The 13840-nt window shown below is 38.2% G+C and overlaps 1 protein-coding gene across 1 annotated transcript; it reads right to left on the bottom strand.

The window, feature by feature from the left end:
* Positions 1-2363: 2363 nt before the first annotated feature.
* LOC137045003 (glutathione S-transferase A1-like) lies at positions 2364-13490 on the bottom strand. The gene is made up of 6 exons (XM_067421425.1): positions 13339-13490; positions 13067-13118; positions 10384-10516; positions 5871-6012; positions 5665-5790; positions 2364-3035 (listed from the first exon to the last, which is right to left on the bottom strand). Exons 1-6 carry the CDS (start codon positions 13423-13425, stop codon positions 2904-2906), a joined length of 672 nt encoding a protein of 223 aa, XP_067277526.1. The 5' UTR covers positions 13426-13490; the 3' UTR covers positions 2364-2903.
* Between the last annotated feature and the right edge of the window lie 350 nt (positions 13491-13840).

Genomic DNA, 13840 nt, shown 5'->3' with positions numbered 1-13840 from the left:
GGCCTTGCACGGCGCGGACATCTTGGGACCGAGTCTGCGCAGTAGAGCGCAGGAAGTACAGCAGCGATATCAAAAGCCCGCCCACACTCGCAGATGCAGAACAATTAATTATGTTGGTGTGAAATAAACAGTTATGGAAATGTAGAAATTAAAGCTAAAGCTCTAATCTGCTCCCAAAAATTTCGAAAAAAGTCCGTTAGTGCCTCAGTGACAACTTCACTCAGAGAAGCCGTCAGTCTCAGCTGTCAATCATGACGTCACACCCCCCGTTTGTATAGCATCAAATAACTAACTCAAACTAAACTTATTTTAAAAACGAACACCTGAAATGAAATCATCGTGATGATAACTGCCTTCAGTGACATAAACTAACTTTGGGGAAACATTTTTGAAGTGTAATTTTATTATTTAGTTTGCCTCGCGTCCATTAGAAAACACAGAGGGGCGGCTATACTGGGACCGGTCACCGGGGGGCGATCGAGGCGCGAACGCTTCAGTAAATGAGAGGGAGACTGCAGGCTTGGTCTCGACAGGCGCACCTGATGAAACACTTCAGCGCTTCATTTAGCGGCAGTCACGTGACATGGGTGTGTCGAATCACAGCTCGGAGCAGTGTTTCGAAGCATCCGCGCTTCGGGATCTCGACACAGCGTCGAAACGTCAGGTTCGCGTCAGCCATCCCTAACTTCAGGAACACATTCAACAGAAAGATGTCAGAGACAAAACTTTTCAAATAGATAACATCTGGATATAGTAGTTTTAGCAGCGCCGCTCACGTTATCTAACTGCAGTTAGCGTCTAACGATCTATTATATTACAATAAACATAAACTCCAACGTGCTTCATAAAATACATCTTTCATCGATATCCCTGAGAGGTCAATAATGCTGTAAAATCTCAAAATATGCAGTAATTCCATCAATTTGCCAGCGAGTGTGCTTGAGATACACTGAAATGAATGGGGTTCAGTGCTGGAACTATTGGCTGTTTGGAGCTATTGGTCGCTCCGTGCACGCTTTTCTGAATCTTTCCACATTCAGAGTGAAGGAAAGTTTTGACAACCAGATCTTGAATAGTGGCTTAGAATTTTTCTTCCAAACACAAAGTATAGTTTTTTTTGGCAATAACCATACCATAATGTATAGGCAATCGAGTACCATAATGAAGACGTTGCAGGGAAGCTGCCCGCAGGATCTACTGGAAGTTTAGAAACTTTAATTGATACGGTCACAAAACAAATCTGCTTTAAATTGAATTGAACAAAGTTGAAATAAAAATGTAAAGGGTGTACAAATATTATAAAATCATGAGTCATATTCATCAAAACAGTGCAGATATAATTAATCTAACTTTTATGTTGGTTTGGTCATTTTGTTATAAAGCTCCAGAAATTTGTGTTGTTTTTTCTTCTTTTTTCTTTGTCAAGTTTTTTGCCATGTGGCTTTTTTAACTATATGATGTCATTACGTTGTCCTGACGCCAGCCAATCGCTTTATTGCTGATGCGTCTGCCCTCTTCAGTGAACACAAGAACGCGCAGTAATCTCAGATAACTTAATCAAGATATTTTAATCCAATCTGCAAATTCTTTTGTAGAACCAAATTAGCCAGAGATCAGTCATCACGATTAGAAGATCTGGGATCTGTCAAATCATCTCAGATGTGTTAAGTGAGCTACGAAGAATGGACCCCAAGTCAGCCATCTCTTAGGGTGCCCATTGTACACCATTCTCAACACTGATCTGCCACACAGAATACTGCACACACACACAGATACACAGCCTCTCCACGGTTGGAGCTGATTAAGCTCCAGGTCTGACCAGAAAGTTTCCCAAAACATACTGATAACGTGCTTTCTCTCAGTGAGAGGTACAGAGCATTGCACTACAGACAATGGTACAGGCAATGTTCATTCAATTCTTTAGTGTTTTAATAAAAGGAAATAAAAAGAATAAAATACAATAAAAATGAAAGACAAATCCATATTTCATCTCTGGAAGCCGGGCTTAGTGAGCAAACACTGTTTCTGCACTCCTGTCACGTTAGGGGTGTGTGTTATCTCCAAAATTCACACACACGACACCTTGTTGATCAAGTGTTTTAGAGACACATCACACACCTCTAGGCCAGACCCTCAGTCACTCTTCAGAGACCAAACACACACTTTAGAAAACAACAAACAATCAGGGGTTCTCTTAAGGTTCTCGTGAGCATAACTGGAAAGAATCATTATATAGAAAGATAGATATTAATTAAGGTTTTGATTATGAATTTTCCAGACAGTGCAAACATGGACATAATCTAAATGTGTTTGCTATCAGGTACCGCATTCTGGACTCACAGATAACACATTCTACACAAAAATAATGTTATTATTATTATTTTTTTAATTGATGTTAAGTACAGAGATAGCATTTATAAACTTAACTGCACAATCACAAAATGAATATACAAATATTAGACTTTAACTGGAAAAGCTTTAATGTAAACCTGATGTGTCTTCTCGTTTGCAGAGCGCAGCGGACTGAGGGCCACACATCCTGGAGCAGGACTGGCTTTAATAAGGGAAATGGTGAAAATTGGAGTAAAACATGCTATTATTTTCTTAAAATTAATGTATTTTAATGTAATGTAATGAAATTATAATTATATCTTTCCGGATATCAATATGGTGGTGATACCACACGTACCAGACTTACCAGATGGGTGTTTTTTTTTATTTATTATTATTTTATATGGTTAATTATTTTATTTAAAAATTCTTCTGATAATTCATTGGATTTTTTTTAAAATCACCATTCATTAAATATTTGGATTAATTTGTCACAAAATAAAGTGCCATAAAACTTTTCTCATAGGCTATTCGGGTATATACGGTATATTGTGCATCCCTAGTTAGTTCTTCTACTTGAAGAGATGGCTCAGCACTTCCTTCGCGGTTTTTATCACCGCCTCATCAGGTGGAGGTTTTCTGGCACTGCCCGGCTGCAGGAATTTGCTGATTCTTGGCAAGGCCTTCATCTTTTCTTGAAACGCCTGCGAAACAAAAGAAAAGTTATAGAAACTTCATAATCAAGACATTTTTATTAGAGCGATCACAGGAGTTATCGATGGACACTTTAGGCCCCTTAGTGCCAATTGGGCATCGTTTAAATGCCACGGCCTACCTGAGCATTGTTTCTGACCATGTCCATCCCTTTATGACCACCATGTGCCCATCCTCTGATGCCTACTTCCAGCAGGATAATGCACCATGTCACAAAGCTTGAATCATTTCAGATTGGTTTCTTGAACATGACAATGAATTGACTGTACTAAAATGGCCACCACAGTCCCCAGATCTCAACCCAATAGAGCATCTTTGGGATGTGGTGGAACGGGAGCTTCGTGCCCTGGATGTTCATCCCACAAATCTCCATCAACTGCAAGATGCTCTCCTATCAATATGGGCCAACATTTCTAAAGAATGCTTTCAGCAGCTTGTTGATCAATGCCACGGAGAATTAAGGCAGTTCTGAAGGCGAAAGGGGGTCAAACACAGTATTAGTATGGTGTTCTTAATAATCCTTTAGGTTAAATACTGATAATTGATCACTCAAACCCCTTTATCCAATGCGTTCCAGGCCCGTTTTTGATCCCATAAATTACGACTTCAAACTACGACTTATGACTTTGTAGCGTTCTGGGCAAAGTCACGCCAAACTGCCTTGTGTGAGGAAGACACACTTGCCGAGTGTGAGGAATTATGGTAGCTAGATGTAAACAAAGCAAAACTATTGTGAGATCATTGTAATAATGCTAAGTGATCAACATTTATATATATGAAAGGCATAAAGGCTTTATCATACAAGGTGGTCTCTTTTCCACCTACTTTTCCAGGTATCAAAGTAAGAAATTCCTGTATCGTAAAAAAATTAGACCAAATACCTTTTGTTTTTTTTATCAGCCCTACAACTAATATGAGCTATGAAGGAGTGCATTGTGTTTACTACACTAAAGGAGGCTGTACTAACTAGGGGTCTAAATGCCATGGTGGAACAAACTGTAATTTACACTAGTGTCTGTTCAAAATAAATGTAAAGAAAGAAACCTATCATTGGGGATTTGTTGCTTTTTCCTGTTGTCAGGGCCGGCCCAAGGCATAAGCGAACTAAGCGGCTGCTTAGGGCCCCCTTGGCCACCAGGGGGCCCCCAAGAGCACTTGAAATGACTTCTTGCTGCCGCTGTATGTTCCTTTATGTTTGAAATCGCAAAATGGCCTTAAAACATTTACTAAATAAACTACAAAATGTTACGTTTTCTAATATATGCACGGATTGATTCTGACAGCGCTGCACGAGCTCGCGGTGCCATCGACTGGACTAGCTTGTTCGTCAGGGTTCAAAGTCCACAGTGCAAGCAAAAAATCAGCGCTGAAACGCGCTACTCGTCAGTTGCCCAGTAACCTTTTTATGAATGGATGAATTTGAGAACGTGCTTTGGTTTAGTGCAAATATCTTATTTGACATGCCGTATGTTTTTGACGGAGTATAGCATAGCTTCCAGTTTCTGTTCACAGTTATGCTTCTCTGCAAGTGCTATAGTTTGAGTCGCTCATCTGTTTTTTTTTTTTTTTTGTGTGTGTTTTTTTGGGGGAATGCAAATGCGTTCTTCCCAAAAAGCCTTCCCAAATTCGTAACGAGAATCATTTGTAAATATGTGGTTGTCAACAAATAGAAGTACTAATGTCTTTCTGCGTGAATTTCCGCGAAAATAAAAGCCCTGTTTAATGTTTGAAAGAAATCCACCAACATTTCTTGTTTTAAAAGAAGTCTCTTATGCTCACCAAAGGCTGCATTTATTTGATCAAAACTACAGTGAAAACAGTTATATTGTGAAATATCATTGCAATTTAAAATAGCTGTTTTCTATGATATATGTGATATGAATATGCATATCAAGTAAATTGTAATGCGTTCCTGTGATCAAAGCTGAATTTTCAGCATCATTACACTAGTCTTCACAATGTCACATCCTTCACAGATTATTCTCATGATGATTTGCTGCTCAAGAAACATTATTTTTTATTATCATGTTGAAAACAGTTGTGTAAACATCTTTTTTTATGATTCTTTGAAAGCTTTCTATTATCTATTTCTATCTATCTAGATAAATGCTATTCTTTTGAACTTTCATCAAAGAATCCTGGGGTAAAGTATTGTGAGCATATTTAGCATGATTCTTAAAAAAATAAAAATAATTTAATCGTAAATATCCCAGTCTGAACCGTACTGTAAGACTTTGAATATTAAAGTGCAAATGAACATCTGAGCACTCTTGTGGGTTTGCTACTTTTATAATTAAAAACCGTATAAGGGTAAAAACATGACAGACAGACATGATGTAAGCAACACAGCTACAACTACTAAAATTGATAATGGGTGTGCGATTATTATCAAGAATTGACAACAGTCAATCGGTACAGAGGGGCCCCCAAATAAAATTCTGCTTAGGGCCCCATGAAGGCTTGGGCCGGCTCTGCCTGTTGTGCTGAGCATGTATTAAACCATGAACCCATAACCAAGGAACCAAGAACCAGGACTTCTGTGTACCGCTACACCCCTAATAAAAAAAGCCTAGTCCAATTTTGTGGCTGATGTCAGTGTGGGAAAGTGTGGAAATGCACCTGGATCTTGGGAAAGGTTGCCAGTATTGTAGGGAATAACTCCTGCAGCATCAGAGACGTTTCCAGTAGATGGACGTCAGCGCGGCTCAACTGGTTTCCCACCAGGAAATTAGAGTTTGCAAGACCCTAAAAACAGAAACGGCATGATTTTATTCATCCAGAGTAGATGATCAAGCTTCAAAATGTGAGGAATGAACAGCCCGTACCTTCTCAAACACAGGAAGGTAGCGCTCTTTTGCCTTTTGCTCTATATCACTGAGCTGCTTCTGCTTGTCTTCGGGCGGCATGAAAGGAGACCTCATGATAAGCTCCATTAGATCGATCAGACCCTCTGTGTACATGTCAATCCTTCAGGACAAAAACACAGATCATTGCTTAGGTTTGGAAAAACCAAGAGTGTTACTTGAAATAATTTATTACTGGTAACGGAACAATTTTTATTAAAGGGATGGTTCACCAAAAAATAAAAATTAGCCCATGATTTACCCTCCCTCCTAGGTGTGTATGACATTTTTCTTTCAGACGAATATAATCATTTATATTAATAAATGTCCTGGCTCTTCCAAGCTTTATAATGGCTGTTTCTGTTTTGAAGTGCATAAAAGTGCATCTATCCATCTATTCATAAGTGCATCTATCCATCTATTCATAAGTGAATCTATCCATATATTCATAAATGCATCTATCCATCTATTCATAAGTGCATCTATCCATCATAAAAGTGCATCTATCCATCTATTCATAAGTGCATCTATCCATCTATTCATAAGTGCATCTATCCATCATAAAAGTGTATCTATCCATCATAAAAGTGCATCCATCTATCATAAAAGTGCATCTATCCATCATAAAAGTGCATCTATCCATCATTAAAGTGCATCTATCCATTATGAAGTTCCATTATAGATGCACTTTTATGATGGATCGAACTGTGGGATCCCATTCACTGCCATTATAAAACTTAGATTAGCCAGGACATATAACGTTAATCGTAAATTCTCTTAGATTATTATTTACATTGGCAGTAATGATGTTCAAATTTGCCAGTCGAAGATCACCAAATTTAACATTAAAGAGGTGCGTAAACTCGCAAATATGATGTCAAAGGCAGTCTTTTGCTCGGGTCCCCTCCCTGTTAAAAGGAGTGATGAGATAGTTAGCAGGTTATCATCACTCAATGGCTGGTTGTCTAAGTGGTTCATAGAAAATTGGAAAAGATTTTGGGGCAGACCTGACCTGTTGAAGAGACGGCATTTATCCCTCCTGGGCTGGTGCTGCTCTTCTCTCTAGTAATTTGGCACATAGTCTTAGAGCTAAACCTTGACTCACTGGGGCCCAGGTCAGGAAGCAGAGAAACTGGCTTAACCAACCGTATGCTAGCTGTCTCACGCCACCAGAGTCAGCTAAATCCCAGCACATAGAGTCTCTTTCACATAGATATTATCACATAGAGACTGTGTCTGTTCCCCAAATTAGTAAATACAAAAAAACATCAAAACCATTCAACAGTAAAATTTAATTGATGTCCAACAAATAAATAACAGTTATAATACCGATGAACAAATGATAAACCTCGGGTTGCTGAATATTCCATCCCTTTATATTCCATCCCCCTTAAAAGCGCTTATTGTAAATCAATCAATCAACTTTATTTATATAGCGCTTTTACAATCACGATTGTGTCAAAGCAGCTTCACAGTGTCAAACAGGATATTGCGACAAAATTAGATTTGGCTGTACAGTCGTACTGGAGAAAACAGTGATGTTATCAGCTTATTTTAATTTATCATATAGCGACAATGTTGGCATATCAGTATTATAGTTTATAGAATTAAATAAAACCTAATTCATACATTTTATTTGTATAATAAGTTGAATAACTTTAATCATATTTTCATGTACTAACTGTTTAGCATTTTGCATTGAAAGCATGTGCCGTAATTTAGATATATTTTTAAGATGATAGAATGCGGTTTTACAGATGCTAGAAACGTGGCTTTCAAATGAAAGATTAGTATCGAAGAGCACACCCAGGTTCTTTACTGACGACGAGGGCTTGACAGAGCAGTCATCAAGTGTTAGACAGTATTCTCGGTTAGTACTTGTGGAGCTTTTCAGTCCAATATATTTTATCTGAATTAAGTTGCAGGAAATTACTATTCATCCAATTTTTTATATCAGCTATGCATTCCGTTAATCTTGTGAATTGGTAGGTTTCGTCAGGGCGTGAGGAAATATAGAGCTGAGTATCGTCAGCATAACAATGAAAACTAACGCCATGCTTCCTAATGATATCTCCCAGTGGTAGCATATACAGGGTGAAAAGCAACGGACCTAACACTGAGCCTTGCGGTACCCCATACTGAACTTGTGATCACTGTGACATCTCTTCCTTTACTGCTACAAACTGATAACGGTCAGATAAGTACGATTTAAACCATGCCAAAGCAGTTCCACTAATGCCAACATAATTTTCGATTCTATTCAGAAGAATATTGTATAGTATCGATATAATCGATAGTATCGAATGCAGCGCTAAGATCGAGTAACACTAATAGAGAGATACAACCACGATCAGATGATAAGAGTAAATCATTTGTAACTCTGATTAGAGCAGTCTCAGTACTATGATACAGTCTAAATCCTGACTGGAAATCCTCTCATATACCATTTCTTTCTAAAAAGGAACATAATTGTGAAGACACTGCCTTTTCTAGTATTTTTGATAGAAACGGTAGATTCGAGATTGGCCTGCAATTGACTAATTCTTTAGGATCAAGTTGCGTTTTTTTAATAAGTGGTTTAATTATAGCCAACTTAAAAGTTTTCGGTACATATCCTGATGTCAAAGATGAATTAATGATATTAAGCAGAGGATCTATGACCTCTGGAAGTATCTCTTTTAATAGCCTAGTCGGTATAGGGTCAAACATACATGTTGTTGATTTTGATGATTTAACAAGTTTAGCCAATTCTTCTCCTCCTATAGTAGTGAATGAGTGTAATTTTTCCTCAGTGACACTACAGTGCTCTGTCTGAAGTGATACTGTAATAGACGGCTGCATGGTTATAATTTTATTCCTAATATTATCAATCTTACTAGTAAAGAAGTTCATAAAGTCATTACTGCTGTGTTGTTTACAAACGTCAGAAGCTGAAGCTTTATTTTTTGATAATTTAGCCACTGTATTGAATAAATACTTAGGGTTGTGTTTGTTTTCTTCTAAAAGAGTTGAGAAATAAGCAGATCTAGCAGTTTTTATGGCCTTTCTTTATGCCATCATGCTCTTTTTCCACAAATTGCGAAAAACCTCCAGTTTTGTTTTCTTCCAGCTGCGCTCCATTTTTCAATGGTGAGTTTCCAGACCAAACATCTTGATGTGGGTCAGGCTTGTCAGGCTACACTGTAGTGTCTCTGAGGAAAAATAACACTCATTCACTGCTATAGTAGGAGAAGAATTGTCTTAACTTTTTAAATCATCAAAATCAACAACCTGTATGCTTGACCCTATACCAACTAGGCTACTAAAAGAGATGCTTCCAGAGGTCATAGATCTTATTACTTACAAAGCACTAAATAGTTTAGCTCCCCGGTACTTAAGCGAGCTCTTAACACATTATACTCCATCACGTCTATTGCGGTCTCAAAACTCTGGCCAGTTGATAATACCTAGAATATCTAAATCAACTGCAGGCGGTCGATCCTTTTCCTATTTAGCTCCTAAACTATGGAACAGTCTTCCATTGTTCGGGAAGCAGACACACTCTGTCAGTTTAAATCTAGACTAAAAACACATCTCTTTACTATGGCATACACATAGAACATTATTCATTTCTATTCTTCAAATCAGTTAAATGATTGTTAGGCTGCATTAACGAGGTCAGCTGGAACCGGGAACACTTCCCATAACACCTGATGTACTCGTGACATCATAAAGAGAGTGGCATCCACACTAATGTTAGTCTCTCTGTTTATCCCGAGGTTTACTGCAGTCGGCCGGATCCGGGCCGTGTCCGTATCGGAACGTGGACCTGCGTCTGGACATGACCAACACTTTCTGAATTTGCTTCACCGGCACGTCATCCCTAAACAAACCCGTCTCTTGCGTGATACCCACAAATTTCAAATATTCCGTTCTAATATGATTTCTTACCTGTAAGGTGGCCAGAATAATAATCCTCCACGGTGTGTTAATAGGCCAGAGGAGAACTGAGTCTGGTTTCTCCAGAGGTTTATTTTTCTCCGTCATGCCCTGATGGAGTTTCGGTTCCTTTGGTCGCCTTTGGCTTGGATTGCTCAGTTAGGGACACTAACATTATGATCCAAATTATTCAACTAAATATACAAATAAAATTAATTCATTAGGTTTTATTTAATTCTATAAACTATAATCACTGATCTGCCAACATTGTCGCTCTATGATAAATTAAAATAAGCTGATAACTGATCACTGTTTTCTCCAGAACAACTGTACAGCCAAATCTAATTCTGCTGCAATATTGTCCTGTTTAACACTGAAGCTGCTCTGACACAATCGGCATTGGAAAAGCGCAATATAAATAAAGCGGATTGATTGATTGACATTTATTAATATATAACTCTGATTGTATTCGTCTGAAAGAAGAATGTCATATACACATAGGATGACTTGAGGGAGATTAAATCATGGGATAATTTTAATTTTTGAGTGAACTCTCCGTTTAAAAGTTGATACTTACAAAGCGCGTTCTTTAAGGTCTTTTCCGCAGAGTTTGTATTTTTCCGAGATGTAATTCAGGATGGCTCTCGACTGCACAAGCTGCATCCCGTCTATTTCCACCAAAGGAACCTGCTGGAACATCAGCGCTCCGTCTGCAATAAACACAGGAGTCACATTCACAAAGAGGTTCATGAAACAACAACAGGTGATGAGGAGGAATAATTCACAGGCTAAAGATATATTAGGATTAGATACAGAATTTGTTAAAAAATATAGTGCTTGTTTGCTAAAGCCCTCTGTAAATTTGATAAATTCATCTATAGAGACAGTAAATCCCTAGCCTGACGTGGTCATACTCAATTCTAGTCAGAATATGAGTCTGATACTCCATTGGGCTGTGATTATGAGGCGTGTTTCAACCGAACCAGGAAAGACCTCGATTGGACAGACCGACATCCAATCAGAGCAATGGGGCGATGCATTGTCAAATGTCAACAGAGCTCAACTGAACTGTGTTTCCAAGTCCGCGTTTTTTTTTCTCTGCAAGTTGCTTTCTATGTCCGCGGGATGAAGCGACATTATGTGATATATAGACCCATGAGTGTGAATTTTAGCACCAACCTTGCCAAAATAACACACATTTTACCCCCCAAATGCCCTTTTCCTCCGGAGAACCCCCCGAGAAGCTATTGTTTAGGGCTGTAGTCGGCGGGTTTTGTTGTAAAAACTTGGCAACCCTGTCTGCACACGCGCTGGAATAAACGATCTTTGCCGATGTTGTAAAAAAATACAATAATTTAATGATACACAGAGTACTTACCCAACATGATCATCATTACTGAGAGAAATTGTGAAGGTGATGCAGATACGAACAAGCTCTCCGTTTAGGATTAGAACAAATATAATCCAAGCCCCTTTGATGACGTGATGATTACGTTACTGTTTATCATTCTTCATCGGCTAAAGCCCGCCCTGATGATCTCATTGGTCCGAACAGTTCCTGTTGATCATCTGTCCGTCATCGGCTAAAGCCCGCCCTGATGATCTCATTGGTCCGAACAGTTTCTGTTTGGGGATAATTACTCCTCTATGGAGCGATGCCAGACCGAACCACCCGACCTAAACATTTTGTGGGCGGGGCTAAATTCGTCTGGCATCCAGGCTAGTAAATCCCCTCAGATTGGAATATAACCCCAATTTTCAAGGCATGATCGGTTAATGAGGTTCAGAATTATAGACCAGTTTCTAAAATTATGGAAAATTTAAAATTGTTAAAAGGGTTTTTAAACGTATAAATAATAAGTGACCCCACCACTAACTGACCCCACCATAAGGCACTGTAGTTAAGTTAAATCTCTGAAGTATAAAACTACCATGCCAAGCAAACCTTTGACTAAAATGTTTATAGGTTTCAATGACATTCATTCATTCATTCATTCATTCATTCATTCATTCATTCATTTATTTATTCTAAATCACTTTTTATTTCACTTCACTCAACAAACTGGGAAGGTTTCAACTTTAGTGTTCAATATTTTGTTTCAATAAAGCACAAAATTAAAGATATTGATATTTTAACTTTGTTTGGTTAGTTTTATGTTAAGTTATCTTTAAGAAAAGAAATATGACTGTTTATTGAAGGTGTAAACTATCTTTACAATCTCACATGGGGTTTGATTCAGAATCAATGAGATGGTCTGTTTACACTCAGATGGTGCGCAATATAAAAATGCAATAGTAATGCAGTTATGCAGTTTGGTACACTGATAGAGGTCAGTACCAATAGTAACCACACCAAATTTGGAGTCTCTAAATCATTCCTTCTAGCTCCACCAACTGTCCTAAGTTTGACTCATGTTTATGCTAATAACTTTTGAACCATAAAGGCTAGAAACTAAATTATTTTCCCCTCAGATTCATTGGCTTAAGTCAATTTGATTGCATCCTATGCCGTACATTTCCGTCATTTTTAATTAACCTAATTAAATGAAATAATAATATAATAATATTAAATGATATAATATATTAAATATATTACTATATTTTCGAACTCCTTCTAGGCTGTTGGTCCGATTTACACGAAAATTGAACCAGATAATCTTTAGACCATGCTGACAAAAAGTTATCGAATTCAAGTTGATTCGTCAAAATTGTTTTCTATTAACACGCAAACAAATTTTCAACAAAAATACACTCAAGGCTATATCTCTGCAAATACAAATGTCCAAATGACCAAATGTCCCCACAATGTAATATAAACCTGAGATCTCCAGCCAGCGGTTCTCAAATGGATTCATAAACATACTAAATGAAAAAATGTAAAAATGCAGAATATTTCCTGTGATGGGTAGGTTTAGGGGCAGTGTGTGTGTGTGTGGGGGGCATGTTTTTGTGACATATGAGGACACAAATGTGTATAATGATTCCTGTGTGTGTGATGGGTAGGTTTAGGGGCAGTGTAAGGGGATAGAAAATACGGTTTGTACAGTATAAAAACCATTACGCCTATGGAATGTCCCCATATGTCACATAAACAAACGTGTGTGTGTGTGTGTGTGTGTGTCTGTGTGTGTACATTTTTTATTAACCAGGGACTGGCTAGAAGCCTGTGTGTGTGGATCATCAGCTGCTTGAAATTGCAGCAATGTTTTCCTGTATCATCCCTGTCAAATAAACTAATAAAACACATTTACTGAACATACCCTTCAGCAGTTTATCATAATGCTCCCTTTTGGTCAAAAACACCTCCTCAAACTGTGGACACAACACAAGAGATCACATTACAATACACACATTCAACTGCCAAGGTTTGTGATTGTCATATGCAAACAAACTATTTTTTACACAAACTTAGGAACATAAGTTGCATAGCCTATAGCCCTACACGAGATGTTCGCTTTCTACGGTTTGCAAAGGTTTTTGTTTTATTTTTTGCATAGACGTGCAAAACTTCTCCAGAGTTTCTGCAACAAACCTCGACTCCAGCTGCGGCCAGAAGCCATCGGACCGACTCCATTTTCCCTCTTCCATTGAAGTAATGCAGCACAACTTTCCCAGACATTTTCACAAAGTAAGCGACACTTCAAACCTCTTCGCTGTGTCAGTGTGTGTGAATGTGTGTGTGCTGTGCAGGGTGTTTTATGCTTACTATTCAAAGTTGCGTAATTCATGGGTGTTGGAGCTTCGGGACAAAGGGCGCACACACACACACACACACCTTACACCCCGTCCCACTAACGCTACACGAAATGTGAATAGCCACACGTGACGCGATATTTGAGTAAATAAAATAACCATTACAAAATAATTTGTAAATAATACTACCACAGATGATGAATGGAAATAAAGTAGCTCGAGCTGTGATAGTAAAAATGCGAAGTCATTATGACACGGAATATTACTATATCACAAGCCGTTTAACTTATGCCACACCCTTAAGTCATCCAATGGCGTAGAAAGCTTTTCAAAAGCGCAGG

Source organism: Pseudorasbora parva, chromosome 17 (assembly GCF_024679245.1).
Source record: "Pseudorasbora parva isolate DD20220531a chromosome 17, ASM2467924v1, whole genome shotgun sequence".
NCBI classification, from domain to species: Eukaryota; Metazoa; Chordata; class Actinopteri; order Cypriniformes; family Gobionidae; genus Pseudorasbora; species Pseudorasbora parva.
Note: the sequence above shows the minus strand (reverse complement) of the source record. Positions and strands in the feature narration are given on the sequence as shown.

Excerpts from the sequence above, each read along its gene's own strand:
- LOC137045003 (XM_067421425.1), bottom strand. The coding sequence starts at position 13,425 with ATGTCTGGGAAAGTTGTGCTGCATTACTTCAATGGAAGAGGGAAAATG. Across the intron at positions 13,119-13,338 it reads TGGCCGCAGCTGGAGTCGAG|TTTGAGGAGGTGTTTTTGAC; the intron begins GTTTGTTGCAGA and ends TTGTGTCCACAG. Across the intron at positions 10,517-13,066 it reads TTATGATAAACTGCTGAAGG|ACGGAGCGCTGATGTTCCAG; the intron begins GTATGTTCAGTA and ends TGTTTATTGCAG.